General features: G+C 33.5%; 3 protein-coding genes across 13 annotated transcripts in view; 2 read left to right on the forward strand and 1 right to left on the reverse strand.

The window, feature by feature from the left end:
* Positions 1-1,898, reverse strand: part of sema4c (sema domain, immunoglobulin domain (Ig), transmembrane domain (TM) and short cytoplasmic domain, (semaphorin) 4C) — a 656,757-nt gene extending 654,859 nt beyond the window's left edge. For 6 of the 7 annotated variants that reach the window (XM_073950580.1, XM_073950578.1, XM_073950581.1 and 3 more), the window contains exon 1: positions 1,342-1,898. The gene's annotated coding sequence lies outside the window, so the exon portion shown is untranslated. The remainder of the gene's footprint in view (positions 1-1,341) is intronic. The other variant, XM_073950582.1, reaches the window with a different exon arrangement.
* Positions 1-26,562, forward strand: part of srrm4 (serine/arginine repetitive matrix 4) — a 763,243-nt gene that overhangs the window by 120,030 nt on the left and 616,651 nt on the right. The window lies entirely within an intron of this gene.
* Positions 17,423-26,562, forward strand: part of tbx1 (T-box transcription factor 1) — a 28,225-nt gene continuing 19,085 nt past the window's right edge. The window contains exon 1 of one of the 2 annotated variants that reach the window (XM_068221117.2): positions 17,423-17,656. In XM_068221117.2, the coding sequence (XP_068077218.1) occupies positions 17,629-17,656 (28 nt within the window). In that variant the 5' untranslated portion in view covers positions 17,423-17,628. The remainder of the gene's footprint in view (positions 17,657-26,562) is intronic. The other variant, XM_073949941.1, reaches the window with a different exon arrangement.

Consider the following 26,562-nt stretch of genomic DNA (forward strand, 5'->3'; position numbering starts at 1 on the left):
TGCCATAATTGCAGAAAGATAACTGTGAAAAAAAAAATCCACGTATTGCTGCAGCCATTTCAGTATCAAAAATATAATAATTAATATATGCTTTACTGGATCTGACAGCAACATAGCAACACACAAGCATGAGCAATAATGCTTTCATCTATGTCTGTAACATGTTGTTTTGTATCTATGTTTGCAACACACATTAGTTTCAGATTGCATTCCAGCAGCATCCATCTATTATATTAATATGCTAAACTGTTTCCCAGTTATATGAGTAAGCATAAGTTTCAATGCTTGAATCTAATACACCTCTTAAAACATCAAAGAAAGGATTAAAACATTGTGAGAAAAGGCAAATTAAGAATGCTATTATTCTATATATTACTGAGGTCATTCATCGATTTAATGTTTTGTTTTTATAAAGAAGTCTCTTTATATGAAATTTTTTCATATATTTTAAAATGTAGTTTATCTCTGTGATGACAACACTTTGTCACATAGTCTTTCAGAAACCATTGCAATATGTTGTTCAAGAGATCAAGTAACAATTATGTTAGATCTTAATGTCAAAAACATTTGTGTGTCTATAGATTTGTTTTCTTTACTGTTATTTTTTTTTCAATAGAAAATGTCCTCCTAAACAAATAAATCTAATTCCTTACACCCTTATACCAAACAGGTTCACATTGGTTTCTTAAGGGGTACACTTTTGTACCTTTAAGAAACCATGAGGTACATGTTTGTACTTGCAAGTATGTGGACCTAATATTAACAAAAGTTTACAGTTTGACAAGGTACAGCCCCAGTGCAGCGACCAGTTATGTACCTTTATGAGAGCGAATTTCCTCTACTAATTTACTCATTAACAAAATAAATAAACTAATTTAAAAAGGAGAAGAAAGTTTATAATTCGATAACCAAAATAATCTACAGAGAAAGTTTACAAGCTAGGTTGGTTTGGAACCTAGTTTGGGTTCCAGAAATACCCAATGTCAATTAAACAGGGATGTTCTATGCTTGCAAGAAATTAGGCACACGTGGTCATGGGGAACTTCTTTAGTCATAGACAACCATTTTTTTTCCAAATTAAATATTTGTGGTGGGGGGCTAACATCAGCCACAGTTAGCCTCCATTCATGAAAGTGTTTTGTTAAAAAATAACGTACAATAATAAATACTAAACACTTTTTCCGAATACGTAACGTATAGTAATATATACGTATAGTAATACGTATAGTAAATAACTGCCAACTAACTGTTTGCATTTGACACTACAAAATTAGCTTATAATTGCTAACGTTTGCTAGCAATTAAACTGGCAAACTGAAAACTACAATAGATGAAACTTACCTGCACTCGAAGCCTTGCACGGGTAAGCAGACTCAGCACATCTGACGAGTTCTTGGAGAGCTTTCATTTTCCATCTTTGATCATTCTGGACTGCTTTCTGGCCCAATCCTAGAGTCCTTCGGTTTGAAATCGTTTAGCGGAGGCGCGCGCACGCGGACATGAGGCAAATGTTTGCGTTGCCAATGGTAATAAATTTATTTTAAAAAATCATGATAAGCAAGTGACATAACATTAATATTAATAAAAAAAAACAATAACTATAGAACCTGATCTCACGAGGAAACGTAATACGTATACGTTTTCGAATTCAGTCGTACGAAAAAACAATTAAAAAAAAAAGAGGCGTGGCACTCAACCCCACCCCTTAAACCTAACCGTTATTGCGGGATGAGCAAATCAACTGAAATGTAGGAATGCACAGCATGGCGAAACATCACATTAAAGGGCCTTTCTTTTACAAACTTGATCATAAATAAAAAAAATATAAAAAAATACAGCGATAAAAGAGGTTAAAACAGCTTTCAACTGCTGACAGTCAGAATTACATGATGCAGGATAGACAATAGCCCCTTTCACACAGTGATACCGGTAAATATCCGGAAAATTTCCGGAACGACTTTACCGGTATATTCAAAAAAGCGCTGTTCACACAGGCGAGGACGTTACGGAAATTTTCCGGAAAAGAGCATTCACACATCCATTCCAAAATACGGTAAATTCTGACATCATTCACTACAAATGAGCTTTAAACGGCCGCGCTTGTATTTGTAAACATTTGACTAAATTACAAACTCTTTTGATGATCAATATTGTAAACAACTTTCACTGGATCATAATCGCATGTCGAGATGTTCATAATATGTGCGTGTGCTGACGCTCACAGGTTGTTTCATGGGCACACGCAAAGCTTGAAGGTAAACAAACAACGGCTTATCATAAGCATCTTATCGATGATTATTTGCACAGTTGGCATTAAGAAGAACATATAAACGGGATCTGACTAACTTCTAGCAGCTAAATGTGTCTGGAAAAATATTCAAAGGCTTTTATTCTCACACACCGCGCGGACGTAAATGCGTCTGACTGTTGTGATTGGCTAAAGCAGAAGTCTTACGTCAGCACGTTCTAGACGTGCACGAGCTTATTCCGGAAATCTTCCTTCTGCGTTCACACAGCGCAGCATTCCGGCAAATTGCCGGTAATGTTACAACTTCTCTTTGCGGAAAATAGCCAGAACGAATTTACCGGTATTTTCAAAAAGGACCTGTTCACACATACAACCTTTCCGGAAAATTGCCGGCAATTTTCCGGAAAGGTCTGTATGTGTGAAAGGGGCTAATCTTAAAGAGATAGTTCACCCAAAATTTAAAATTGTCGTCGTTTACTCACCCTTTACCTATTCCAAAACTGTTTGTTTCTTTCTTCTGTTAAACACAAAGGGCAATTTATTTCAAGAAAGCTCCCAGTAACTTCCATACATAATTTTTTTTTTGGAAGTCAACGTATAGCTAACTAGTATATAGGCCTGTAGCCCGGAGAGTTCGGGTCTAGCTGTGTAAGAAAAGATCTTTCACTACTGTATTGTTTTTAAATAACATTTTACAACTAACTTTTATTTTAAATCTTGGACCTCATTCTTGAAACAAAAATTGATCAATTAAAAGGTGTGAAGCACCAAAAGCAGCCCATATGAAAATTAATTTGAATACTAATTTGGCTATTGTTGTTGCTAACCATGATTTTTCAAATATACTTCTTTTTTACAAGAGAGGCTTTGCATTATTATTATAATTATTATTATTGTTTTATTTTTTATTCTTCATGGCCAAATTCTGACTTGAGAAAAGTCGGATGTGCTGGCCAGTTTGTTATTTGCCTAATAAATGACAATAGACTACAGTTTTTAATTAAATAAATTAACAGATTCCTTTTTTCCCAATGATTTAGGATTTAATACATTAGTATTTAAAATATAAACATTTATTCATATTTCTTTATTCTTAATATTTTTATATATTTAATATTTAATATTTTTACATCAAAAAGTGTTGTTATGATGACCATACGATATGCTAATCCAGCTAAAAACAGTGCTTTTAATGTCACTACAGTGTATTATTTAAATCTCATAATTAAATAGGAAATGAGGCGAATAACTGCAAAAAAGGTCCACATTTTGAGAAAATAGAACCACCCCTTTCACCAGCCTGGCCACGGGTCTGCTACATTAGGTTAAGCAGGATTGTTTAAAAAAAAAAAAAAAAAAATATATATATATATATATATATATATATATATATATATATATATATATATATATATATATATATATATATATTTTTTTTTTTTTTTTTTTTTTTTTTTTTTAAACAATCCTCCTATATATATAGTTTATTTATTTATTTATTTTTTGTGATGTATACATATATATATATATATATATATATATATATATATATATATATATATATATATATATATATATATATATATTTATTTATTTTTTGTGATGTATACATATATATATATATATATATATATATATATATATATATATATATATATATATATATATATATATATATATATATATATACATACACACACACACACACACACACACACACATATATATATATATATATATATATATATATATATATATATATATATATATATATATATATATATATATATATATATATATATATATATATATATAGTTATATACACATATATAGTTTAATCTGTTTACATTGTTCAATTAACGTAAAACGAATATAAGAAATATTTAGTTAAAAAGCACTCCTTACATGTTTAATACCTTCATTGAAAAGTCAAGGAGTATATATTGTTAATAGTAAATGTACTCAATTGAACTGCTATTGGCAGGTATGTGAAAAGGCTAATTTTGGACCGCATGTCTGTACAATGTGTACGCGTGTGACAGAGCAAAAAAAAAAATGTGCAGAGAGAAATAAAGGAAGCGTATTACACAACAACCCAAACACTTCAGGCACTTTGAATGTCACAACCAATGACACACACATACACATATACACACACACACACACACACACACACACACACACACACACACACACACACACACACACACACACACACACACACACACAGACATACATAACAAGAAACATAACTCACAACACAGACCAGTACAGCTGCAGGGCTGAGAGACAGACAGAGATAAAGAAAGAGAGAGAGAGAGAGCAAGAGAGAGGTAGAGGGTGTGTGGGAGGAAAGGTAAACCACCTGATGTGAGGAATTTTAAAAAGTCTCAAACCGCACAGATGTCAGTAGACAATAATAAGAGTTTCCAGTTCCAGACTCACTGTGTATGTGTGCGGCTTTGCCTTCTACATTAATGGCTGTGTAGTAAAAGAGGCCTGCATCTGCTTCATGTTTGTTACATTAAAAATACCAAAAGAAAAAAAGAGTGAGAAAGGGACGGACCACCCACTGACTCATTGACTGCTGGAGGAGTGATGAGACCCTAAGGAGATCTGAGAGCTCCATCTGAAACCCACCAGCAGGAGGGAGAGTGCTACCATATCTGTCTCTCACACACACACACACACACACACACACACACACACACACACACACACACACACACACACACACACACACACACGTAACACTGAGAAATGCCAGGGAGATTCCATGCATTTTCAAACGGCAGATGCATTAAGTGGCATCATTGTTTGTTTTTCCATCAGTGCGTTTGGCTCCAAACCACTTCTGGCAAAGCACAACACAAACTCTACAGCTATTAGCTTTTAATTGCATTTCCTTTCCCGATTTAACCGACATGTTTCTGGATTAAAAGGGAGGAAGCGTGATGGTGGATGGACACACCTCTTCCTCTCTGCCAGTCAGCTCCCAGACAAGTGTGCCTCAAGTTATGTTCACTTATTTTAGTTATAGGTCAAGTATCAAGTTCAGCCGTCAGCTGTCGGTCCTTAAATTCCTTATTAGAAAGTGAGAAACAACTGAGAGGATTGTTGACATACAGTACATAGAGATTTATTTGAATTGCAGAGTCTGGATATCTTTAACGATTGGTTAATTGATTGATTGACTGATTGGCTGAGTGACTGATTGATTGATTGATTGATTGATTGATTTATTTATTCTATTAAGGGACAAAGTGTATGTGTATTAAATATTTTAAAATGCATAACATACTGTACTTTTTATTTTAAACATTCATTCATTTGTTCTCTTTTCAGCTTAGTCCCTTTATTAATCAGGGGTCGCCACAGCAGAATGAACCGCCAACTTATTGTATGCAGCGGATGCCCTTCCAGCTGCAACCCATTAATGGGAAACAGCCGTACACTCTCATTCACACAAATACACTACGGATAATCTTTGAACTGTGGGGGAAACCGGAGCACTCGGAGAAAACCCACGCAAACATGCAAACTCCACACAGAAATGCCAACTGGCCTAGCCAAGGCTGGAACCAGCAACCTTCTTGCTGTGAGGTGACAGCGCTACCCACTGCTCCACCACACCACCCTTATTTTAAACAAACAAAACTAATAATTTTATTAAATAATTTGTACACACTAATGTTCTAATATTTAGATCAACAGAAAAATGTAAATACAACAAATGCAAAAAAGTGACTTTGTAAGTAAATATTTGTACATTATATTCTATAGCAATAACATTGACATGATGTCCTTTTGCCTTATTGCTTTAATAGATTGACAGATTGACAATGACACACTGACAATTGTCACAGCCATATCACCCTGCAGCCAAAGACTGAAAAAAAAAAAATTTATTGGGATAAAGCCCTTGAGATGTACCATCTCATTTTCAAGGGGGTCCCACAATTAATTACAATCACATAATAATAAGACCAGAAGACAAAACAAAACTAAATAACAACATCCAAATAACATTACAAAAAAAGAGAAAAAGAAAGGGGGTGGGGGCGTAGAATACATACATACAAATATATACATAATACAAAAAGTATACACAGATCAGTGAATCAAATCATTCACCACATAAATAATAACATCCTCAGGAAAAACAAGTACAATCCAAAGTAAAATATGAAGGCAAAGTTTGCTTAAAGACCTTAATTGAATAAATAAAATAAATTAAGCTAAGCAGGGCTGGTCGTTACCTGGATGGGAGTCCACATGGGAAAATGTTGCTGTTGGAAGTGGTGTTAGTGAGGCCAGCAAAGGGACTCTCAGCCTGCGGTCTGTTTGAGTCCTAATGCCCCGGTTTAGTAAAAGGGACACTATATTGCAGGGGGTGGGCAAACTTGATCCTGGAGGGCCGGTGTCCTGCACAGTTTAGCTCCAACTATAATCAAACACACCTGCTTATAGATTTCTAGTGATCTTGAAGACACTGATTACCATGTTCAGGTGTGTTTGATTAGTGTTGGAGCTAAACTTTGCAGGACATCTTTCGGATGAGACGTTAAACCGAGGTCCTGACTCCCTGTGATCATTAAAAATTCCAAGGCACTTCTTGTAAAGATAGGGGTGTAATCCCAGTGTCCTGGTCAAATTCCCTCCAACCTTCCCTCCAAATATCCTTTACCGATCAAGGCCTCCCAATCATCCCCATTCACTAAATTGACTGTATCACTGTCTTTTTGGTGTGTTAGCTGTTCTTCTCTCTCTAGCCGCACTGGTGCTGTGGTCTTGTGGTTGCCGACGCATCATCAAAGTATATGCGGCAAATGTGCTAAATACACATTACATGTGGATTAATTTTGTACATGCAAATGATTTTTCTAAAGCAATAACATTCAGTTGATCCATTGCCTTATGTTGTGTCATTTATTTACTTCCTTACATATTCATTGTCTTACTTTCCTTTTTTAGTTCAATTAGAAAAGAAACAATGGACATAAATGTTTTATGCGCACATTATATAAGTGTTACATGAACATAATAAAATATTGTGAGTGAAATAACCAAAAGGCTAACTAAACTAAAACTAAAAATCTCATTTTTAAAAAAGATAATTGCAGGAGACAAATAACAATATAACTTTTATCCTAATTTGTAATTTAAAAATAAATTTAAAAAATAAACTTCCCTCCAATCAATTTTACTGGTGACTATGAGAAACATCTGAGGTCTCATTTTGTAAGATTATTTCCTTTGTATTAGTTATTATGAGCCGGAAAGTTTGCACAGCCTCAACAGTCAGCAAAATTTTTTTAACGTCTCAATTCCAGTCTGGTGCCCCCGCAGCTCCTCTTCCTGATCCCCGGGGTGGACCCCTGCAGCTGGGGTCAGTCTCCTCAGCCTCTGTGCTCAGGCTTCCTCTCTCCGCAGAGAAAGCAACACATGCGGTGGCTGCAGCCGCGCAAAGAAAACACCCACCGCTGCTTTAAGCCACGGGAGCTCATCTGCATCAGCAATAATGAGCTTGCTGTGCGGAGCCAGGATAAACACACTTAAAACCACCGCCGAAAAATCCAGCCCTGATTCAGCAAGCCTTCTGAAGCCATCACAGATCCATTCATCACCGCCAGTTTATTTATAAGAGCTAAATTTGGAGGTTTAACAAGCCATAAACATTCTTTACCTACAGGAGAATTAACTTCGGACACTGACTTCACCATTCAATCTCACTGAAGCCAATGGGTTTAAATGTAGTTACCTGTGATTATGCAGATCTACATATTAATATAAGCTATTCGTTTTGTAAATCACTAGAATACAGCTGTCTGGGGTTAAGTGAGGTCAAGCATTAGTAACTGTACTGAGAAGATTATAGCAGCTCTCTCTAACAAACGTTTAGCTCGTATACATTATAAAGACATAAGCATACACTCAAAAAAAGGACTTTTGCTGTTTGTTCTAACCACTTATTTAAAATGAGAGGTAACAACACAATTTTAAAGCTTCTTTGGGGGACAACTTATTTGTTTTATGGTCAATCCACATAAATGTGTAAAAATAACCTAATTAACTTATTTGATTTGTGTTAGAATAACATGAAAGAACTGTGTGGAGCCCAGCATTTATACGGTGTACACAAACTGAGAACACTTCATAAGCTTCTGCTGTTTTTGTATAATTTAATACAATAATAGAATTTGGCTTTTGCTCAAATGGTGACACTGAACTGTCAAAAGACCTCTCAAAGTGTTTTCTATGGATGAAAAAAATAACTGAAAAATAAACGAAATCTAATCTGATTAGAATGTTCTTTATGACATTAATATGACGATAATGCTTTCTTTACTCTTCAAGTCTAAAATGAAACTGATTTGGCATTCTTATATTATGATTTATCAGTATAGTAAACATTTTAGTATTTCAATGTACTTTATAAATAAATAAACATTAGTTACATCATTCATATAAAGCTTGTAAAGACAAACACTCAAAAACATGTCATTTAAACTAAAAATTTTATTACCACACCCTTATTCTAAAGTTCTATCAAGTAGAACTTTATTATTATTATTATTGCAATATATTAAATGGATTATTTTAAAATATTACAATTTGCTTCTAATAATTTTATCATACACACTGTTTAACAACAACACAATAACTGAGTATGTGTGTATAGACAATTATATAATCATTACTTTAGTAATAATGTTACACATAAGATGTACATTTACCTTAATATCTTGATTTTTGAGATTCTAATATTGTTTTTGGTAATCTAAATTAAAATTCCAGAGTATTCTAAAAAAAATTAAAGTGTCATTGGGAAACATCAAATAAAAGTATAACTTTTAGAGTAAATTTGAATTTGTTTATCGAACAAATCATTATTTAAAGTTGTACCTTATTATTTTTATATTTATGCATAATATTCCAATTATTTATTTTATAGAATCCATACATTATCTTTGGATGTTCTAATATATAATCACTGCCCCTGTTCACATGAGTTTCCTCCTGCTGCTCCGGATTCCCCCACAGTCCAAAGACATGCAGTATAAGTACTGGGTTGCGGCTAGGACATCCGCTGCATAAAAAAATTATGCTAGAATAGTTGGTGGTTCATTAATTTATTTTCTAAATCAGGAAAATTAATGAATGAATACAAGAATTAATAAATAATAGTTACTCTGTTTTCAATTTTATTCATATACAATTATACTTAGGCATCTATCATGTATTTTGCAGCACCTAAAATACAAAATTTACCTTTGTTTTACCTAAAAAATCTTTTTTTTTTTTTTTAAGTGGGCTTGCAGTGGACTATGCAACTGAAAATTTATATAGTGAGAGAGGGGATTCATATGTTAAAAAAAATGTTAAATTAAATATTAATAATCAATATCTAAAATTATTCATTCATTAATTTTATTTTCGGCTTTATTAATCAGGGGTCGCCACAGCGTAATGAACTGCCAACTTGTCCAGCATATGTTTTACGTAACGGATGCCCTTCCAGTCGCAACTCAACACTGAAAAACACCCATACACTCTTGCATTCACACACCTACACTATGGCCAATTTAGCTTATTCAATTCACCTGTACCACAGGTCTTTGGACAGTGGAGGAAACCCACGCGAACACGGAGAGAGCATTCAAACTCCACACAGAAAAACCAACTGACCCAGCCAGTGCTCAAACCAGTGACCTTCTTACTGTGAGGCAATCGTGCTATGCACAGCGCCACCATGACACCCAAATATTTAAAATTATTATAAAAAATAATAAATATATAATACAAAATATTAAATGTTAAAAAAAAATTTGCACAATTGATAGAAGTTCAAATTTCTTCAGTTGCACTTTCGTTAGTGAGTAAGGCTGGAGAAAAAGGTGAGAAAAGTGAGTGCCTCGCTCAACATTCCATTAACACCGGCTGAAGATCTACAGGCTCGGCCTCTGCAGTCTAATTTGCATCAGTAAACATTCGTGCAGTTCCTTCAAAGCACTGCGGGCAATGAGCCATGATGCTGGAATGTGAGTGTACGCATGTTCATTTATTGATTCTTGCTCCAATGTAAATTCGCATTGAATTTCATGTTTACAATTCTGCATAAGTTTCCAGTATGTATTTTTTGCAAAAGGGTGTGTATTTGACTATACACGATCAAAAGAAGAAGAAAAAAACATATTGTGAAGAGTCTTCACTGATGTCCTGCCACCCAAGGAGAATGGACAGGTGTGTGAAAGGTGAAGTGGTCCATCACGAGAGAGAGAGAGTGGGCCATTTTAAAATAGTGCGAGTGTGTATGTGTGTATGTGTGTGTGTGTGTGTGTCCAAACACGCCTAATATAGATGAGTTACCTGATACAACATTAGAGAAGCAGCCGTCCTCTGATGCTCACCGCACCACAACACACCACAAACACAAACTTCATTCAAAGTGCCATGGGCAAACAGCTGAAAGTGTATATGCCTGTCATCTCTGTGTTTGTGTGTGTGGGTGGGTGGGGGGTTAGAAGGTCTAAAGGTTTGTGATCGTATGTAACTCTGATTTGTTTTTTTCTTAAGCCTTGTTCAGACTGTCAGTCCAAATCCAATTTTTTGTCCAGATATGGTTATAATCTAATCACATTTATATGTATTAAAAAACAAGCATTAAAAAACAAAAACACTCTCTTTAGTTTAAATTATATTCAAGCTACATTAAAATGTGGTTTGAAATTTCTTTAGATGCTATTTCTGGAAATCTGTTTTGGATCAGATTTCAATTGAATACAAACAATAAATCAGATTAAGGCTGATAGTGTGAAAGTCTTAAACCAACCATATACACAGATATACATACATACACAAATGCTACACTATATATCAAACGCGGTTGTTTTTCATGTAGAATTGTGTGAACACCACAAACACTGAATCCGAATTGTTCGACTCCTATTGCATAACTTGAGCTACGTTCACACTGTCAAATCCAAATCTTGTTAAGTGCGACATCACGCGAAGCAACTTCCAGGTCCAAGTGCTCTATCAAACTGAGGAGACTCAACAAATGATAACAATATATAATTACAAAGCGATTTAATACTTTCAAAACTCATGATCGCAATAAACATATATGTCAACATAATGTATTTTTCACAAACGGGTTGTTGCTGCAACGGGGCTGGGGCAGAGGACCGCGATGCTGGCTCAGCATCATGATATCTATCGTCTATCGATCCAACCCTAATATATATATATATATATATATATATATATATATATATATATATATATATATATATATATATATAAGGGCCCTTCTTCCACACGCACATCACGTGACCACACACACACTCTGTCATGGGCTCTTGCATATGCGCACGTCTGAGCTCTAAGCAGTCAGAGGGTGCTTTGAGCACAAAACCCCAAAGAGCAGTGCACGTCTGACAGTTTGTCAAAGATGTACCGCTGGATTGTGTCTCACTATAGTTTGGTAAAAGTGATATTTACTTAATCTTGTATCTTTCTAACGACTCTTCTGTCTTTTGAATCGATCAGGTAACATGCCACAGAGTCAGTACACAGCTTCAATCTTTCGCCTTCACGCTTGTACTTAGTCATTTTAGTGAAAACCTCAAATACTGTTGGTTGGTTCCTATTGGTTGTGCACCTTTTTTACCAAACCAAGTTTGTCGACGCCATTATAACGACTCAGATCACTCAGCCTATTCATCCCAGAGTCCCGCATAAAAAGTCATTGATAGGTGGTAATTTGTGTGTAATTTATCTTTATTTATTTATGATTTGAATATGGTTAAAACAAAGACCATGTGGGTGAGGTAGTTGAAACTGTAGGCTACAGTACAAATAATTAACTAGTTATGAATGAATTAATTACTCAAAAATAATTAGTTCACCACCACCTACAACGACGATGCCATCGTGCAACGCAATGTTTCACATTAGACTTTGTATGATGCCATATTGGTTGCCATCGCCCAACCCTAATACAACCCTATAAATTTTAGCAATTGTTAAAATATTGGTTTCTGTGATGCAGCAAATCCAGAGACTGTTGTGTACACCATCATTTTAAAGGATCATAAAGGAATATTTTCTCAATTCAAATGAGCAGAGGCTTGGATGCGGAAACAGTATTCCAAACATCAAGACTAAACAAACGAATAGTGTATCCTGTTGATATTCCCAATTCTACCTCTTAGCCCTTTCCCTTACCCCTACCCCTCGTTTTGCACGTGCACAGCAAGGGGTAGGGGTGTCCCAATTCTCTTTAGCTTGAAGACGTAGGGCTAAGGGGAAGGGGTGAAGAGCCCTACGAACGAAGATTTTTCAGGACCACACTTGAAACCAAGGGGTAAGAAAATTTCCCAGAATGCACCAGACACAGCGGCAGTATTGCTGAACCCGGAAGTAAGGAGATCCACAAATTAGTGTTTTTTGTCATTATAACGAATTTTTACGACAAACTAACACATTTTAATATATTCATAATTGTGGTTCGTGTTTTACCATCAAGCTTTAAAAAAAAACGCAAAATTTTGCGATCTATAATCCCTATTAAATAACTCCTGTACAGCAGTCCCACAGCATTCTGACACTGGAATACCCTGTCAGTAATGTCTAGTGGCTGTCAATGGGTTTTTTACAGTGTCTGCTATAATGTTAATGTCGTTTTTGGTGTGTTTACATTGATGAATATAGCCACTGTGTAAATACACAGTAAAGTTACGATCTTATTGCCACATTAGTTCATTATGATAACATAATATATGCCTTCAGTGATCTCCTAAAGATAAATACCATAAAATAACACAACTGGAGTCACTACAGCAGTCGCCATCGTCTGATCTCACAGGAGAAGCAAGAGATCGCGAGGACATGATGACGTGGGCAGGAGCTGTAGTGCTGTCCCAATTCTTAGGGTTACATTTTGAAGCCCTTCTCCTTAACCTTCGGTTGTAAGGGCCAAGGGGAAGGGGTAGGGGTACAAAAATAGAATTGGGATTGGGCCTTAATCTAATAGCGCTTGAAGAGATTTGTATAAAACATAACTTGTGTCCTTTTAATTTATCTATTTTTGCCATTTATACTGGCTGAATACGATCTGAAATGGATATGCACAAAATATCCAATGTTCAGACGGCTGGCAAATTTGCCCGAATTGTTGCTTATAATTATTGTTTTATATAAAGAACGTGTTGCTCTTGAGGAACATCATTTCGAAAGTTTTGCCATAGACAGCCACTGGTGCAGCAGACTATAGATCTCCGACAGAGTTCGGGAAACACTACTTCGTTCCAAAGCAATGTTTCATGTAGTAGTTTAGTCACAAGTTTTGTCGTTGTTGAGCACCACAGACTTCCCGAATGTGACCATGACTCCAAAAGGACAGAAAACAAGTAGTGACTGACAGTCTTCATATCTGCTTTTTATTATAACAGTGTGAACTCTACAAACCACATGCAATTGTTTGACTCCAATTTGTGTCATTGGATGTAATAGCCAAGTTGTGTATCCTTTTTTTACAGTGACAATGAAATCATTCAAATTGATTAATCCAAACTGTGTTTATTTGAATGCTGAATACATCACAGGCCTATATTGGATAGATCTTCTCACATGCACACATTGGATGAATATTGTTTTTTCAACTATTTTCAAATGTGTATTGCCACTCCTCTTATTGTATTAAAAAGCAGAGTTTTCTATTTCAGGAGATGATATAAACTAAGCATCATGCCACACTCCCTATAGTTAATGAAACATCATAAGTCATTTTGCCAATTCTATGCCACTGTATATGCACCCAGCTCTCTAGTTTCTTTTTTAAATGAAGCTATTGGCATGGTTTGGAATACCTGCATTGGTTTTTGTGTCAATGACATTGCACATTATGCCAAAATAAAAATAAAAACAACAGACATGAGTTTTCAAATACCAATACAAATACAACATCTTTGCATGTTAGCATTATGCTGGATTTATACATTTTATGAGAAAGTTTGAAAAACTTTATTCCCTGCTGACATCTTTATAGTGATTCGATCAGGATTTCAAATGGATTTGAAAAAGTGGTATTTAATGTGATTTTGTTTGCCATTAACCTTGTGATCAAACCTATATGATCATAACCTCTATGATCAAATTCCAATCAGATATGGACTTAAAAAAAGGACATGGACCTAATTAGATTCAGAATCAATGTTTTGCAATGAGATTTCAGCATAAACAATCACATCAAAACTGTGAAAAGTGACATCACAATTCTTCACTAATAGGAGTTACAAAGACTTTACATACCAGCAGTTCTTCAGCTACTTAGTAAATATGTAAGAGTGTATACATATATTTAGGGTGTGCAGTTGCCCTCAATGCCTAAATTTAGACTGCAGACAACAGTAATTCAAATCAGTTTTCTTGTTCTCTCGTGATCCATTTTCTTTGTGTGATATAAAAATAAACACAGAGTTTCCAAACGTCATGATTTTGCTAAGTATGATGTGATCCTGTATTAACATCTATGTTGATCCTGGAACATCATTTTTTGTTTGAAAATATAATACACATACCTATTCCCTACCCCTAAACCCAACCATGACTATAAATTACTCTAAAAATCAGGGATAATAGTTAGATAACACTTATGTAGAAGTGCATGAACTTAACCATAAGCCTAAATTTAGCATAAATGGTAAACATATCCCTTAATTCAGATTGTCTGTTTGCAATGTTCAACATAGATGTTAATCCAGGAACATGTCCTACTCAGGTTGGGGGTTAGTTTCCACTGTTATACTGATTATACACAACTCTGATAATTTGTTCAAATTAACACAATTATCAGATTGTATAGCTGATATACAAAAAGGTGACTAAAAAGTTCTTATTACTAAATTCTGAGGTCTTGCTTATTTAAAGACCTCCCACACAAAACCATAGAATACTGTTCAATATAAATACATAGAATCCATATTTTGATGGATTTTCTGTTCAGTCCTCAACAATTAATATTTTGTTATTAATTGCACACTCATGTTGTTCCAATTCCCTAAGACCTCCGTTCATGTTCAGAACACAAACCAAGATATTTTAAATGAAATCGGAAAGTTCTGCCATATTTCATAGGGTACAAATATGAAAAAAGTAAAGAGTAATGTGTTTGCCAGTGAATTCCCTTCCACATCAGATCATGTTGTTTAGTTTGGGCAATGCAACACATATCTTAATTTGTGTTACAGGACGAACAGAGGTCTGAGGAGGATTGGAACAACACGATGGTGAGTAATTATTTACATGATTTTTTTTATTATTGGGTGAACTCTTTGAAACATATTAGTGTTATGATGGCCATTCTATATTTCCAACTTGAGGGGAAAATTATTTTTCTTCTCACCCTTGTCTGCGACTTGATTGCCTGTGTATGCTGATTTGTTTTTTGTTAGGATGACAAAAAGCCTTAAAATTAATATTAAAGGGTTAATTAACCGCTTAAGGCCCAATATGTATTTTTACATGCATTTTTTTATTTCTCTTTGCTATTTGGGCTTATTGGAACCTAATTAGAATAAAAATCGAAGTATCATCTTTTGATATGATGTATTTTTAGAGAAAAACTATGTCCACATATGTGGACTCGTGGTCCGAATGTTAAAATACTTTTTCCTGAATGTTTTTTAATGTATATATAAAACATATATATATTTTTTTACTTGCTTTGACTATCAGAGAGTAAAAAACAACATTATTTCCCATTTTGGACAGTTAAAACAGGGTTTGGGACACAATGCTGCAAAACAGTTGCAGGATGACACTGTATGTCTGTAACAAACTATAAATCATTTAAAGTTTTTTTTTAAATAGCCACTTAAGAGCTAAAATGTGCTGTCCATGTATGTGGCCACTAAAGCCCTATGAGTTTAAATTCAAAGTATTGAATAAAATAAACTGTTTACAGCCACCAAACAAGTGTTCCAGATCGACTCGTCAGTTTCCAACAGCAAAAGTGTGAGATCCACTAAGCAAATATTTAATTTTTGCTACTTTATAATCACAGTAATATATTTTGATCCAAAATGCAGCCTCAAATTACCTGGCTTGAATCAATGCAATTCTTAAAGACATAGTTTACCGCAAAAAAATTAAGATCTGTTCACTATTTACTCACCCTCAAGTGGTTACAAACCTTTCTGAGTTTATTTTGTTGAACACAATGTTATATATTTTGAAGAAAGCTGAAAATGTAAGTATTTTACGTTTTGTCAGTTTAGTGGCTAATTCGTTCAGTGTGAAATTGTACGTTTTTAAAAAGATGGCACATAACCCCATCCCTAAACCCAACCGTCATTGGGGAATGAGCAAGTCGTACTAAATTGTACAAATTAGATCATATGAATTCACACGAATTTAGCCACTAAATCGAAAAGTTACAAATTGCCGTGAGATTGTGTTGCAAAACCTGCAACCAATGGCTTCAATAGTATAGAAACACCAAATACAATGGATGTCAGACATTACAAGACTTCCTGCTTTCTTCAAAATATTTGCTTTTGTGTTAAACAGAAGAAAAAGTCAAACAGGTTTGGAGCCATCGAAGGGTGGCTAAATGATGACAGAATCTCTTGCTGTTTTGCATTTACACCATATAATGCACACATTTATACATAGTAGTAAACTATTCATTTAAGTTAAGTTACAGTTCAAGACATTAAGTTAAGGTCAACAATGTGAATGTTAAAGCAAACATTTAAGATCCTATCAAAAATTCTTCACCCATCTGCAAATTTACATATGCATAAACAAGAAACATCAGGAAGCAATTCATTGATCTATTGTAACAACATCCCTTTTGAAATGAAACAAGAATATAACTATTTAGAAATCCGGTGTGCTTAAAAGCATTTTTCTGAGCGGAGAAATTACATGAAATGACAAAAGCAATTATTTTGATCTTTGATAGCGAATCACTCCTGGCTGACACAAAACAGGGTTCCCACATTCCCTTCCCATCTGTCTCTGACCATCCATTTCACTGCAGATCACTGCTGGACCACAAAGGGGAGCTGCAGCTTTTTGGAAAACTGCACACACAAAAACACAAAGTATCTCCAGACACGTTGCTCCATGCCTACAAAAATCTGACAAATCAACAAACTCCAAACACCACAGACCCTTTCAACACATCAGCATGCAACAGGCAACATAAAAGCAACTCTGAATAAGACTTTAAAAGTAAAGCGCAGAAGTCTTTAGCACAATGACACTACAAGGCGGTCCAAGGGCGTAAACGCACTTCAGTAAATATCATCACACACAGGCTGTGCCAAATCGTTCCAAATCCCACACAAACCCGGGACTGTGAAGATGAATGGAGGGAGAAATTGGACCCAAACACGGTCTGTCTTTTTTTAAACTTTTTTTTTTAACCAACCCCTCGTCTCATTACTGTGTTTTCGCTCCTCTCGTTTTATCCACATGGGAGGTTACTACAACACACTGCAGCAAGAGGCTTCGTTCTGTTGTCTGTTTTTCTTTTCTCCGCTCACCCCAAGATTCGCTCCATATTTCAATCTGGGCGAGGGTGTAAAAAGAGGTCTGGTGTTGTGAATTTTGGGGCGAGCTGGAGTAGAAAAGGAGACAGAGAAAACAAATAGTGCGCTCACACAAATCACTATTCTTTTGACTAGTGAAAATAGAAGAAAATCCTGAGAAAATCCCAGTGTTTTTGTGTGTGTGTGTGTGTTGATGTATTGGATACGGGAGGAAGGATTTTAGGGATGCATTGAGGTAAAGGGATTTAGGGTGGCGTGTGATGGCATTTTCTCAGGTGTTGAGAGGCAGGTGATTCACAGTAATGCAGAAATTTGCTGTACGAGAAGGAAAAAGTGACAGATCTGACTTTAAACATGAATTTAGCTTAGTACTTTTTTAAACCACCTTTGAACAGAACTTACACTAAACATTTACTAAATGTGCAAGTACATGCTGAATGTAGTGTATTAGAAAATTAATATATTAGATTATGTTTTTATTTTATAGTAATGAAGCCAGTGTAGGTAAAAAAAAAAAAAAGATCTGCTATCTTTATTAACTGCAAAAATATTATGGGTAGGTATTTAAATCTTTTTATATCCCTGTTTTTTTTTTTATAAAGTTCTAATAATCTTTAATAGATTTAGAATAACGTCCCAATAACCTTTATAAACTATTAACTGATACTTAACAAGTCTTTAGTAAGTAATTTTTTAAGCTTATGCTTCATCCCGCTCCATTTTCGACCATGTTTAAATGTATTTTTTTGTTAATGATATTTTATGTATGATGTTTTTGTACGAAAATAAATAAATCAAATCAAATCAATTTGCTAACAGCTTGTTCATGATCAGTTAAAACATTAAAAAACATTTAACAAGTCATTTATAACTTGTAACTAACAGCTTGTAAGTTATCTATTGGCTATATAAGGCACAGTTATAAATAATTAACAAACTATTAACTTTTATTTAACAAGTCATTTATAACTCATTAACTAACAGCTTTTAATGGACAACTAGTTATATCGAATAGTTAAAAATAATTAACAAATTACTAACTATTATTTAACAAGTAATTTATAACCCATTAACTAAGAGTTCATTAATGATCTATTAAAACGTTATAAGGGATAGTTATTCTAAAGTGTTAACATTAGCATAACATACTTCTTATTAAAAATATATTTTTAAAGCATGATTTATGCTATACATTAGATGTAAACACATAAAACAAATCATTTTTAGAATCCTGTGTAATTTTTTTAGCGAATAAACAATTATTCTGCTGAGATGAAAAAAAAAATCTAAATTAGGAAAAATATATACCACTATTATATACTGTAGTATTTTCCTTCTTTAGCCATATCAGGAACAAATACATTTTGACAGAGCTTTGCAATTCAAAAAATGGTAAATGCCACCAAGAGAACGAACTCTTACATTATAAACAGGAAGCGTGATCTGCTGTACTATTTTTCTCTGTCTCAAATATTTGTGCGATCTACTAAACTCGCCTTAATGAATGCACATAGAGGAAGTGTGTGACAAAAATAATGACTTGACTTGTGTGTGCGTTGTGAGACACATCACGCGATCTGGAACTCTCAATGACACTCTGGCAACCAAAAATAAGTGTAAAAAAGCTCAATGCAAAATGTTTAATGACAAAAAGTCAAAACAACAAGTATTTTATTTTACTTTAATCTATTTTATTTTAAGTTAATCAGGTTCCAGCTACATTTTTTTAAGGTTTACAAATTTTCACTTAATATTTTTAGCTAGTTTGATTCATGTTAATTGACTAGAAAAGGTCATTTGATTCAATTAAAAAAAATTAAAGCAGCAAAAAATGTTGACAGTGTGTGTCCCAATGAGCATATACTGTTTGTGAAACTCATGTGTGCAATACTCTTAATGACCGCTACACTACTGGTCAAAAGTTTGGCAGCAGTAACATTTTTTGTTAAGTAATTATGATTTGTTTTTGGTTTTTGTTTAGTTTTCTAAAGCCTATTTTACTTACCCAGGCAGAATTACTTGATCAAAAAAAGTCAAACTTGCAATGTTATTTGTAAGTTGGCATGGACCTTTGGCGCCATTGGGGGTTGCGGGGTGGAGTCAAAAAGTGAATGTATTTTTTGTTCTATTGTAATGACATTTGGAGGATTTTGCTTGGCCTTTTATGTGTATAATCAAGAAGAAAATGTATCCTCCTTATAAAAAAAGTCAAACAAAAAAACTAAAAAAAAAAACGTTTTTTTACAATTTAAAATTACAAGTTTTATTATGATTATTATGATTATGATTATGGTTGTGATTATTATTACTATTATTAAATATGGTTTAAAATTTTTATTTATGCCTGTGATTCAAAGCTGAATTTTCAGCATCATTACAGCAGTTTTCAGTGATGCATGATCCTTTATAAATTATTAGAATATGCTTACTTGCTGCTAAAAATTATCAATGTTGACAAATGATTCTCCTGGTTCAAAGTTTGATGTAAATTGTGATACATTTTACTTTTTAGGATTTTTTTGATGAAAATACATTTTAAAATAACAGCATTTATTTATTTATTATGTTTTTAAATCTCACATTTTAATAACTGAATGTGTCCTAATGCGAAGAACTAACATAAGCACATTTTAATTAATCCAGGTTTCCACAAAAAGGGCCCAATGTTGATATTTTACAGATGATAGTTTCACATCATATTACAATACAGTCTGAAAGATCAAGTGACACTAGAGTAATGATACTGTTAATTCAGCTTTAAGGAGAAATAAATACAATTTTAAACTATATTCAGTACGAATACTGGCGTTTTAAACTGTAGTAATAGTTCACAATTGACCAGTATTTTTTCAAATGTAAAGCAGTGTGGGATGATACATTCCACATCGCCACAAACTCTAGTTTATTCACCTCAAAACTATTCACAGGGTATATTTAACTGCACATGTATGACATATTACAGGTTTATCTCTACATCCTTATTGTAAGTTCTGTAAACAAGAGTGTCCAGATACCTTTTTACATAATATGTTGGAACGTCCTGAGGTGTAAAAACTTTGGTATTCTGTGCTATACATTTTATTTAAAGTTAAAATATATAGTTATACAGGGCTAAACACTAATGATTATTTTTGATTGCCCTGTTTGACCCAATGGATTATTATTTTTTTGCTTACCACAAAAAAAGAAAAAAAAATGTAATTATTTACTTTACATACTTTAATGTAAAAAAAAACTCTAGTTGTATACACCATTTTTAACATAATATTTTTTTTTTTAAATGGCAAGCTTAACACTGTTAGAAGTATGCTTATTGTGGAAGCAAGTACATAAATAATCCAAATCCAATAGTCCATTAGTCCAAATCGAACACATTTCTGTTATAAAACCTTAAGTTCCATGCCTATTTATAAATATTAAATCTACTTACCCTTACTTCTGAAAATAGTTTTTGTATGATGGAAGTTAATGTAAAGGGATCAATTTTTCTGTTATTATCATGAGGAACTATATAATGGGTGTAACTGTGTTTTTAGTTTTCTTTCCCTAATTTTATTAAGATGAATTGTTGGTGATTGGATGGATGTCGGCCCGATTGAGTAGCTTTACTTGGACAGGGGAAAATTAAGACCTGTTCAAAATGATTTAAGACCTCCAACACAATATTTCAGTGAATTTAAGACTTTTTAAGGCCTAAAATTTTGTTTTTGAAATTTAATACATTTTAAGACCCCACGGATACCCTGTGTCATTAGCACGGATCAATCATGCTAAACTGTACATTATGACAGTGTGGAAAATCCATGTATGCGACAAAGAAATCCTAGACATACACCCTCCTAAGATAATATGAAAGTCAAATTTAATGTAATTTATTTACTTGCTTGTTTTAAACTACAGTTATCCAGTGTGTGTTGAATATATACGGAGTAATAGCTGTTAAAATATTTTAAAAAATGTATATTTTCATTTTTGGAAATAAAAACTAAATTACAAAAAATAAAAATCAGATGTAGCCCTGGTGAGCAGAATATGCTGTAAAAAATAAATAATATTAAAAACATTTACATTTTGACCAGTGTTGTACCTACAGTTGAAGTCAGAAATATTATATTTAAAATAAATAGCTTAAAAGGGCTAATAATTTTGACCTTAAAAAAATAAAAAATTGATTTTATTCTAGCTGAAATAAAACAAACAAGACTTTCTCCAGAAGAAAAAAATATTATCAGACATACTGTGAAAATGTCCTTGCTCTGTTAAACATAATTTGGAAAAAGTTTCAAAATAAAAAAATTAAAGAGGGTCTTTTGATTCGGATATACTTATATTTACTTCTACAGACGAACGGATGCAGACATGCACTTTTGCATTCCATACGCATTTAATAGGACAGCTGCCTGATTGGAGCACATGCTACCTCATCTCTCAGTGTCAGAACACAGTTCACAAAGAGATCACAACAAACGTGTGGAGGCAGACATGATGAATCACCCCAATCTTTATCGTCTGACCTGCACTGCCATCTGACTGGCTGAGAGACTGCTGTTATGAAAGTCAGCTTCTCTTCTGACAAAGGCATGATCACAACTATGAACACATTAATTGACAGTGATCAAAATGCTACGTACCAACTATTGAGTTTATTAAGATTGTCAGCTTGTATTACTAGAGTTCAAACAGCAGACCATAAGACACAAGCAATGCAAAAACTAGTCAAACTAACTATGAAGGACATTGATTTAATTGTATCATGGATTTCAAGCTGCATAAGACAAATATGTAAATAAAGAGTTCAGATGCTAAAACCTCTATAGTGCCATGATCTGCATTTTTCGCCAGGCTCCTGTGTGTGTCCTTTGTTCATCAGGGGTTGCCACAGCAAAATGAACCGCCAACTATTCCGATATATGTTTTACGCAGCAGATGCTGTGAGGCGACATTGTTCACTACAAGTCACATCTAATCATGTCACCTTTATTTCTATAGTGCTTTATACGATGTAGATTGTGTCAAAGCTGCTTTACAAGACCGAAGAGCAAAATGAGTCCGATAACAATATTTAATTTTTGTAGATTCAATAGATCAAGAAAGTGCATGGTGAGGGAGCAGAATACATCCAAGTTTAGCTTTTCACTCAAACCCCATATTGTTCACATGCCCGTGTGACTTCCTGCTCTTCATCTGGATGGCAGAGATGAGGAGCACAGGAAAAGGCAATGCAGATATCCTGCAGGTTTTGCCCTCTGTGGACCAGACTTTATTTTAGTTGGCATTGTGTTGGGTGATACAACTTTGCCATCCTGCACTATAACAAAAAACATCCGTTAATTTACTGTTTTCTGCATTTTGTGGTTCATGGTTTATGTATTTGTGATTTTCAATTGCATTATGGGACCTGATCTTTCATCCAACAACTTTTGATGTTAAAAAGTTTGAAAAAAATGACTTTTATTGACATTTTAATAGCTTAAAGTGATATATTATTATTAGTAGTAGTAGTAAACTTTATTGTCCTTGACAGGAAACTTGTTATGGGCATCACAATATTGCTGCAGCCAATAAAAACAAACATTAAAAACAAACAAGATACAGTACACTGTAAAGAAATCCTGGTTGCCTAAATTTCTTTACGCTGAATTAAATTAACTTAATGAGTCAGTTAACCTTATTTTATGTTAAACTGATTTAAAACAGCTTGCGTAAACTTATAAAATTAAGTTAGAACCTGATTAACTTAGTTTAATCAGTTACAATGTAATTACATATGCTGATAGGACTAATTGATCATGTATGTTTTTATAGTGTACTTATTATAATGATAATTAAAATAAACTCTTGCTGAAACGGGTACAAAGGATCTCTTATATCAGTTCAACCTACTCTTAGGTTAGGGACTCTATATCTCTTTTTTAGCAAAATATTGTCTATTTTTTAGTAGTACACTGTAAAAAAAAATCCAACTTACAAATTGTTAACTCAGTTTAAAATTCTAAGTTAGGTGGACATATTGTTGAGCTCAGTGTTGAGTTTACTTAGGAAAATTATTCAACTGCATGTTTAGAACTGTGTTCAATAAAAGTTTTTCAGTGATGGGTTGCGGCTGGAGCACTGCGTAAAAACATGCTGAAAGTCGGAGGTTCATTCCGCTGTGGGGACCTGATTAATAAAGGGACAAAAAGAAAATAAATGAATGAATGTTCATTGAAAATAAGGAAATCTGTTGAGGAAAAAAAATACTTTAAATACTTTATTTTGTAAAAATACTTTCTTAATTTAAGTGTTTACTTGCTGCATTGTCAAACATAAAAAGTTGAGTTAACAAAATTTTAGGGCAACCTGCTGCAAATAAGCATTGAGTTCTTAAACTTAATTTTTATTTATTTATTTTTTTAATTGAGTTGAATTGACTTATTTTGTAAAGCATATTTGACTTAAACCAGCCTTTTCAGTCAACTTAAAAACATAATTTGGCACTTTAACCACTGAGGTTGATTAAACTCTCAATTTCTTTACAGCCATTGCTTTAAAATTTTAAGTTAACTCAACTTAAAAAAAAAAAAAAAACATATTTGGCACAACTTCAAACACCGAAGTTTAATAACCTTAACCTTTTATTTTTTGTAGTGTAGTGTATTTTCTTTATTGATTTTATAACTTATGGCTAGGGCCAGAATCTGTGAACATTTTTGCTATTTCTGTGGAGAATATTCTAAAAAATCTGTGGATTTATGCAAAATTATTTTAGGTGTATCATAACTAAAAACTTAATAAATTAAATAAAAAAGAATACATTTTTAACTTTAATATTTACAATGCAAATCCAATTAGATCCACTTATTTGATAAACAAAGCAAATATATCTCATATATCTACTAAAAGACAGAACATATTACTTTAGAAACTGTATTGTAAATAAATCATATGAACATTTTAATATTACTATTACTTGATCACAATATTTTTGGTGAAATTAATTTCAAAAACTGAATAAATATAAATTTCCAAATAAATACATAGACTCAATGATGGGCTAAAAATCTGCAGACTTTCCATGTGGGTGTATATGGTTTATAAACCTGGTAATAAACTGCTTTTCTGTCATGTTACAGACTAAATCCTTTATATATTATTTATAATACAATACATTTTTCAAACGGTTAAAATGTCAATAAAAGTCACTTTGTTAAACTACAGAGTTCATATTTTAACATCAAAAGTAGACAGAGCAAAGATAAATGTCTCAAAGCAATTCTTTAAAAAAAAAAAAAACATTAAATCTCAAAATACAGAAACTGCAAGTTAACTGATATTTTTTAGTGTGACATTTTTAATGCTGAATCTAACTTTGTCTTATTCAAGTGAGAAACAAGTCTGCCATATTCCAGTGGCCATATGCGAAGATCATCACAATGGCAAAAAACTCAAACCCTGTACATAATAGAACAGTGTCATCAAGTTACAGTCCCTAATGAATGAAATACAGAAGAAAACACATGAAAAGTGGGAGTCTGAGATTAAAAATGAAGAACAGTAAGACATGAAGTCCTTTACTGCGGTCAGTCACAACTGATCTCAACTGATCTCAACAGTTCTCAGAAATAGAGTGGACGCAATGGAGAGAGAGAGAGAAAGAGAACAGCAGTGGTCAGCAGTAGCAGCAGGAGGGAGAAACAGAGGTAGAGAAAGAGAGAGAGAGAGAGAGAGAGAGAGAGAGAGAGAGAGAGAGAGAGAGAGAGAGAGAGAGAGAGATGAGCTCGCAATCTCTCCAGAATAACAACATGAGACCTTGTGATATTAAAATAAACACTGGCTTGTGTTGGTGAAGAGGTCAAATGAAGGAAAACAGCGAGCTATAATCAACAGTAAAAGAAGAACTAGAAGAGATTGTCATTCACAGATTAAAGGGATAGTATGGAAAAAATAATTGTCTAAACTATTAAGTGAGTTTAAACAACACAATTAATGAGATTTTTTTGGACAACTTAATTGTTTTATGTTCAATTCACTTACATTTGTCAAAACCAATTTACTCAACTTTAATGATATGTTAAAACCCCATAAATGAATTGTGGAACCCAGTTTTTATAGCGTATTTAATCTTTACTCACCCTCAAGTGTTTGCAAAATCATATGAGATTCTTTTTTCTGTTGAACATTAAAGAAGGTATTTTAAAGAAAGCTGTAACCATTGGCATCCATTTAATGAAAAACAGAGACTATGGAAAGTCAGTGGTTACAGGTTTCCAACGTTTTTCTAAATACCTTCTTTTGTGTTCAACAGAAAAAGAAAAATATATATGATCAATTAGTCCTGACAGCATATGTTTTTAGGTTATTGTAACTTATTTAACTAAGTATATCATGTTCTAACTTAATTTTTTAAGTTACGCAAGCTGTTTTAAGTCCGCTTAACATAATATTAGTGCAATGACTCATAAGGTAAGTTTGATTCAGCTAAAAAATTTAAGGCAACCAGGGTTTTTGACAGTGAATGCTGGGTTACAATGATTTTTTTGTGTTGGGGCAACATTGGGGAATTAAGTTATTTAATAGTTTTTACTAATTAAAATGGATTAAAAAAAACTCAAGAATTGTTATTTCGGCTCATTTTAACAAGTAGTTTTAATAAGCAGCAAACATAATATTTTGAGTGTTTATAAAGTGAATGGTGAGCAAATTTCTATTTCATTTCAGTGTGTACAATCCCTTTAAAATGCATAGACACACAAATGCACTGGATCCATTTC

Source organism: Danio rerio, chromosome 5, assembly GCF_049306965.1.
Source record: "Danio rerio strain Tuebingen ecotype United States chromosome 5, GRCz12tu, whole genome shotgun sequence".
Classification (NCBI taxonomy): domain Eukaryota; kingdom Metazoa; phylum Chordata; class Actinopteri; order Cypriniformes; family Danionidae; genus Danio; species Danio rerio.